The 7,573-nt window shown below is 49.1% G+C and overlaps 1 protein-coding gene across 1 annotated transcript; it reads right to left on the bottom strand.

The window, feature by feature from the left end:
* Positions 1–6,155: 6,155 nt before the first annotated feature.
* LOC125522105 (myb-related protein Zm38-like) lies at positions 6,156–7,353 on the bottom strand. Its single transcript, XM_048687181.2, has one exon. It carries the CDS (start codon positions 7,149–7,151, stop codon positions 6,429–6,431), a length of 723 nt encoding a protein of 240 aa, XP_048543138.1. The 5' UTR covers positions 7,152–7,353; the 3' UTR covers positions 6,156–6,428.
* Positions 7,354–7,573: the final 220 nt, after the last annotated feature.

Genomic DNA, 7,573 nt, shown 5'->3' on the forward strand with positions numbered 1-7,573 from the left:
TTGCCTGTATAATTGTATTTTTAGCACTATTGTACGTATAACCGTATTTGGTCGCTCGTCGGTCGCACACGACCTTATTTTGCCGAGTGTGTGTGCCAGGAGGGCATATCCCCGACGGTTTTTGGGTCGTGTGGGAAGGACCCCCCTTTCGCCCACACTCACTTGGCGACGGTTTCAGATGCCGTCACGGAAGGGGGTTAAAAACCGTTTCTATAGTACCTCGATGTACTAGTGTAAATGCATATAAAACATCCAGGTTTGATAATATAATAGCATGGAACAATAAAAAATTATAGATACGTTGGCGACGTATCAGGTCATTCCCGACTACTTATCTCAGCATGCCGATTAGCGATTCCCTTCTCAAGGAGAAGGACCTCCACCCTAGGGTGTTGGCTCTCCAAGGCAGCTAGGGCAGTTTTGATCAACTCCTCCATGATTACGTTGTTGATGTATATGATGGGATTCTATAGTTAACACGAATCCCTTCATCAGGAGATTGCCAAGTACCAGTCCCGGTTCTTCCGGGCGGGGAAGGGTGATTGGCAGAAATATCACATGGTTAAATGGTCTGAGATATGCAAGCCCAAAGACCAGGGCAGCCTTGGGGTCATTTCCTCCAAGCAGATGGACATCGCCCTATTATCTAAGTGGCTGTGGCATATTGAGAACGGTGATGGTGGGTTGTGGCTTGAGACTATCCGCGCAAAATATTTGCACGAACAACCATTAGCTTTTGCCCCTAGAGCAGATGGCTCCCAATTCTGGCAGTCGGTCATACTATTGTTGTCGGTTCTTCGGGTAGGATCTACGATTTGTGTTGGTTCGGGCACCAACACATTGTTCTGGTTGGATCGCTGGTCGGGCACTAGACCGTTTGCAGAGCAGTTCTATTTGCTCTTTAGTATTTGCACCCATCTGCAGCTCATGGTGGGTGTGACTTTGGCGGATCTTGGGAGCGTTGCCTTCCGGCGCACCTTTGGTCCTCATGAGCGGGATCAATGGGCGGAACTGCTGGAGTTCGTCACCCTAAACTCCCCCACTCTTGAGCATGACGCCATCTCTTGGCGTCTCGAACCAAGTGGCGTGTTTTCAACGAAGTCCTTATACCACGCGATTTTGGCCACTCCTAGTCCAGCCAAACTAAATCTCTTATGGGAGACTAAGCTACCGATGAAGATTTGTATCTTCCTTTGGCAGTGGGTTCGTGGCCGCCTACCTTCGGGTACGAAAGTGATTAAGCAGAACAGTCCCAGTAAAGGGCTATGCCCGGTATGTGGAGTTCCGAAGGACACCAACCACATATTCTTCCTCTACCTGGCAGCGATCTCCCTGTGGAGCTATTTCCTCCTTTCCGGGGTGCAGTGGGAGGGATTCGATGCCATGATAATCTCCTGGACATGTTTGGGAGATCCTTGGCTTCCCATGCGTGGTTCGCTCATCCCTTTGGGTGGCGATGGGCACCCTTGCGTGGACCTTATGAAATGTGTGCAATAAACTCGTGATTGAGCATGTGATTCCATTCCGTGCGACTGATGCAATTTATAAAATGTGTGGCTTCTTACAGCTCTGGAGATCGCTTAGCAAGCGGCGCGATTGGGACAACATCGACTTGATCATTGCGGGCCTTCGCTCCACCGCCGGATCCATTGCTCCACCGACTCCTCCGCCACCGCCCGAGACGGATTAGCTAGTAGCCTTCGTTTATTTGCAGGGGTTTGTTGTGTTGTGCCCCCAGCTGGACTTATTTTGTACCTTGTTGCACTTTCTACTTTCGTTTGAACCTTGAACCATTCATGTTGTCAGATGTTGGTGCGGTTGCTTTCTAATATAAAGCAGGGGAAACCCTTTTTCGTCAAGATGGCAAGGTTTGACCAAATTGATATTAAAAAAAATATGAATATCTACAGCACCAATTATATATATATATATATTATGAAACTATATTTCATAATAAATCTCAAAATATGGATTTGATTTTGTGAATGCTGGTATTTTTTTGTAAATTTGATCAAAATAGAGATACTTTACTTCGGACAAAACTTATATATAGACTAGAAAGGACCGAAGGGAGAAGAAAGAAAGAAGAAGAAAAAAAATGACTAACGCAAGAAAAAGAATGAACGCCGATAAGTGCCATACGTGTGGGCGTTAGGGAGTCCGCCCACACATTTTGTGTGGTGTATAAGAGGAACAACCCACACACCTACGTGTGGGCAAAACAATTAGCGCCCGCACGCCTCTTTTTTCCCCTCCCGATCCCTCTCACACGCGTGCGTGTGGGCGAAGTTGATAACGCCTACACGCCCGTATGTCAGGCCTCGTACCTCCTGGTCTCGCACGCCACGCGTGACGGTCACCGCGCGCCCGCAGTTGCCATGGTCCAGACCCTCGTCCATGTCCGTTTAATTGCAGTTGCCATGTCGCTAAACTACGGTTGCCATGTCGGACAACTGCAGTTGCCATGGTTGCTCAACTGCAGTTACCATGTATGGTCTGATCTAATGTAGTTGCCATAATTTCATAACTTTAGGAGTTGCCACATACTAACACTAGGAAGTTGAGAGAGTTGCCATGTGCTCACAAGCATGCTAGGGCAGTTGCCATGTAAAAAGGAAGAGTTGTCATCTGCTTACGTGCACGTTAGGGCAGTTGCCATGTACCATGCAAAAACATATGGCAACTCAGTAAAAGAGAGTTGCCATCTGCTTACGTGCACACTATGCAGTTGCCGTGTACCCTGCAAAACACATGGCAAACTCGGGTAAAAAAAGAGAGTTTTCACCTGCTTATAAAAGCACACTAGGGGCAGTTGCCATGTGCAGTGCAAAAACACATGGCAACTAGCAGCTTGGGTGTGGAAGAGAAGGGCGTATGGGCAAGATGCTAAATGCCCACACACTAGCCCTTGTGCGTGCGTGCAAAATGGCGTGTGGACGAACTGCTGAACGCCCACACACCAGCCCCTCCTGTGTGGTGAAACTACCGTGTGGACGACCGGCTGAACGCCCACGCACCAGGCCAGTCCTACGTGGCATTAGAAACATGCCAAAATTCGTGCGCTCACGAACGGATGCGGATCCACGCGTGTGGGCGAGATGCAAACGCCCACACGTGTGGATGTTAACATTTCCGAAAAAAATTAAGATACCTGAAAAATAGGAAAATCATATATGCTGAAATGAGCGGCTGGCCACCCGGCCTACTACCTACCCAATCCTCTTCATTACAACAGAGAAGAGAGGATGTGCCAACTGCATCCATGCTTCGCTCACCGCTCGTTTAAGAGGTAGCTACTCCAGGCAGCAGCGGCGGCGGCGTGGTGAATGGAAACTACAGTGACAGCACTGGAAGAATGTCATTGTCCCATGTGAACGCCGCTGGATCTTTGGGAACTCCCAACAGCGGCGGCTGTGGTCCATCCGATCGGATCCGGTGATGGCTCCACTTAATAATTATCAATCTTAATTCGCAGCGTTGGCTTCGTAGCTGCTGTCATCAGCAGCGCTTAGGGTTTCCCATGGCAGATTTTGAGCGCAAGTACTACATGAGCGAGTGCAGCTGCCCTGTCCTGTCGGATTTAAGACCTTGTCAGTGAGTAACTTCACTTGAGGATGTATTAAGAAAGATAATCTCATATGCGCGGTATCTACTCCCTCCATTCTAAAATATAGTGTGCCCGCGCTTCTTAAGGTCCAACTTTGATCATAAATTTAACCAACGAAACCAACTGCGGCAGGAGAAAAAATTATATAATTGAAAACTTCTTTTGAATACGAATCACTGATATAATTTTTGCTACCGCCGTAATCGGTCTTGATAGTTAAATTTACGGTCAAAGTTGAAGCACGGGGATAGAGGAAGCACTACATTGTAGAATGGAGAAAGTATGATATAAATTACTCCCTCCGTTCTATAATGTAAGACATTTTTTAACACTATAGAGTATATATGTTTTTCTGTAGTAATTTGAGCAGCAGAAGAGTGAAAGTAACAGCAAGGGCTGGTGGAAGATTAAACATGAATGCAAGAAGCAAGCCGGAAGAGCGTGGAAGCTCCTGCTGCCTACCAAATGTATCACCCACCCGCAAAATTGATGTGTGCGTGTACTGCTATATACTCCCTCAGTTTCAAAATAGATGACTCAACTTCATACTAAAGTATAAAGTTGAGTCACCTATTGAAACGGAGGGAGTAGATAGCTTCGGTGATAACTTGCAAGAGGAAGGAAAAGGACCTCTTGTCTTTTACCTCCATCTTGAAAACCACGGATCTCCCTGCCTCTCTCTCTCTGGTTGTGGCTTCTGACACTTCACTATCCTGGTCTATAGTCTATACATACACGCATCAAGAACAAGAGTTTTGGTGTAGAAACTTGGTTCCCGCGAATAAACAACATATAACCGTCTCTTTTTATAAAATTCAGCGGGCTACAAGGACCATAGGATGGGTCGCATACTATGCAATTTTAAAGTGCATGGGGGGACGCGTTGTTGCAGCGACAAGAAGTTGTAGTACGCTTCTTTGCATGTTACTCTCCACGCCATTCGTTCGGCGGCAAACAAGCAACTTGTCCTCTGATTACCACCAACGCTACACTCTTCTGTTCTGCAGTCCCACGGTATAGTATATTGCCAGGACAACTAAATTCGAAAGAAGAAGAAGAATGGAGAAACAGCGGCAGTGTTCGTCGACCTTTTAAAAAAAAATGCTCCCTTCGTCTATAAAATTGTACTAAATCAGCGACATTTATTTTAAGACGGAGAGAGTACTTGACAGTGACTGTGCATAGTTTACTACTCCCTTCATCTCATAATGTAAGACTTTTTTGACACTATGCAGTGTTAAAAAAGATCTTACATTACGAAACAGAGGGAGTACATGCTTTAGTAGTTTCGGGGGTAGTGAAGGGCGCTTGCCAAATTCTAATGGGGCAGGTTCAGCGTAGCGGTCAGCCAGACAGCAAACGGTAGCATAAAACACCGCCCAAAGTTGCTCATTTGGCACTCACAGAATCTTGCTCCACGACACTGGGTTGTTCTGAACCTGGCGACCTATCTCTCTCGCAGAGTTGAATTTTGATTCCAGAATGAGTAAATAGCAATACTAGTTCGTCGAAAAGATCGGAACTTACCTTTCGGTCTCAATGAATCTTGGTGGTTATGAGCGCGTGAAGGAGGATAGATGGTGTATTTTATCGCGTCAAAATGCAGTCGGGATCGTCGGAATAATTTATAGCACGAGGTACTACTAGTAGTAGTACATGGCTGTAAGTCATGTCGGCAGCCATTATCGACTACAAAAATGGATCCAAGGATACATACCGTCGTTGTCCGGCCGGCACAAAGCCCCTCCTCCTTGCTTGCTCGCTCTCCAAATGTTCCACTGCCCGCCCTGGTGCACAGGCGGTCTGCACCTTCCACGGCCGATAATCCTCGTCCACTGACGACTGACTTCTCCGAGAGCAGGGATTTCGGAGTCCATTTGTGGCGCCCCAGATGGAGGAGATAATATTTTAATCAAAATACAGTAGTATATGCTAAGAAATCGGTCCATTTCTCCCTGTTTATATATATCTAGGAAAACAGGTTCCATTTTCGTTGTAAAAAGAAGAAAAAAAGGGGAAATTCAGCCTTTTTGTTAGTCTTTTCAGACTGGTCCGGACTCCGAAGCAACCCAAAAGAATCTAGCAAGGACAGGAGTGCACCAACACAACACAACACAACACAACACAACCCCAATCCAATCCGATCCGATCCAACAACGACCAAACGGGGGATGGCCGCTGCTTTTCCTTTGCAGCGGGCGGCATCTCAACTTGCTGCCGCCCTACCCAAAACAGAACAGAAGAGAACAGGGCAAGACGTACGAAAGCAACAGCCCGCGCAAAACAGCTCTACCTACCAAACTTGGTGGCTCCAACCAATCTGCACCACCAGCACAACGGACTCTCTAACACAAGAACATCTTGAAATTGAAGATTCTCACGAGGACCGTCTAACTGGAACCATGTTAAAACTGCTCTATTTTAGAAGTGAGAACTAACGACAAGGTCTAGTACTCATTTTCATATTCTTGTTTGGGACGTGTTTCATTTGCCACTTCTCTTCTAGGGAAGTTTGAGGAGATGTTCACAGGGACATGAGACCATGGGAAACGCACTGAATTTAGTATCTATTATTTCATTCCGTTCCATTCCATTTCATCGGTGGAGCAGTAGTAATAATTTACATGAAACTGAGCAGACCGAGGAGGGCAGGGAGGATCTGGCTACAAATCCTCACCTAATAATACTAGTCTCCTCCTCACCATCTACTGTAGTAGTAGTATTTCTTTTCCTAAAAGCTAAATAAAAACTTGGTAGTAGGAGGGAGCAACAATTTACAGCAGGCAGAAAGTTTGATGGAATAATTATTCCTAAATTTCATCTATTTCATCCGGAGGCCTCTGAAGTCGAGCATGCCGGCCCTGAGGCCCAGGAAGTTGCTGCCGCAGCTGCACTCCGTCGCCGCCCCTCTCACTCTCAGGATGCTGCAGCGGAAGCAGAGGCCGCCGCCGCCCTGCTGCAGCTGCTCCATCTTCACCGGCTTGGCGCACGCTCTCGCCGGCGGCCGTTCCTCCTCCTGTTGGAAGGGCAGGCTGATGCAGAGGTCCAGGTTGAGGTCCGGGCACCTGGGCGGCTTACTCTCCTCCGTCGCCGGCTGCGTCTTGGGCGGCTCCGCAGGATGGAGGAAGGAGACGGTGGTGGCGCTGGCGGCGTGGGTGAGGGGGCGGTGCGTGACGGGGTCGATCCCCCTGCCCAGCAGCTTCCTCCGGATGTGCGTGTTCCAGTAGTTCTTGATCTCGTTGTCCGTCCTCCCGGGGAGGCGCGCGGCGATGAGCGACCACTTGTTGCCGAGCAGGCTGTGGAGCTTGACGATGAGGTCGTCCTCGTCGCGGGTGAAGTTGCCGCGCTTGAGGTCGGGGCGGAGGTAGTTGATCCACCTGAGGCGGCAGCTCTTGCCGCAGCGCAGCAGGCCGGCGGCGCCGGGCAGCGAGCGCCAGCAGCCCTCCCCGTGCGCCCGGACGTGGGCCACCAGCCGCTCGTCCTCCTCCCTCGTCCACGCGCCCTTGTTGGTGTGCGCCTTCTCGCAGCACGGCGACCGACCCATGGCCGATCTTTGATGGTGGTCTTGCTTTTGCTTAGCTCACGTGTGGGTGTGGCGTGGCGTGTGCGGGCTAGATTGGGGGGAGGAAAGGGCGGGCGGACTTATATAGGCGGCCCCTCTCATCTGCTTGCTCTCTTGGGAAGGGAAGGTAGGCGCGCGCGGGAGAGAAAGAGAGGGAGAGAGGATGATGAGTTGGTTGGTTTGGTGGAAGGGGAGTCGAGGTGGTTAGGGTGACGGCATGACACGACCGGACCGGGCCGAGTGGGTTTTTCTCGCCGTGCCACGCCGGCCCGAGCGCGAGCGAGCATGCAACGCAAGGCGGCAGAGGAGGTAGGTACAAAGCGAAAGCACCCCTGTTACTCTATCTATCTATACTATACTACTACTAGTATACTAAAGGGGAAGGTAGGCTGCTGGAGAGTGCG

This window comes from Triticum urartu, chromosome 7A (assembly GCF_056163025.1).
Source record: "Triticum urartu cultivar PI428250 chromosome 7A, HENAU_Tu73, whole genome shotgun sequence".
NCBI lineage: Eukaryota > Viridiplantae > Streptophyta > Magnoliopsida > Poales > Poaceae > Triticum > Triticum urartu.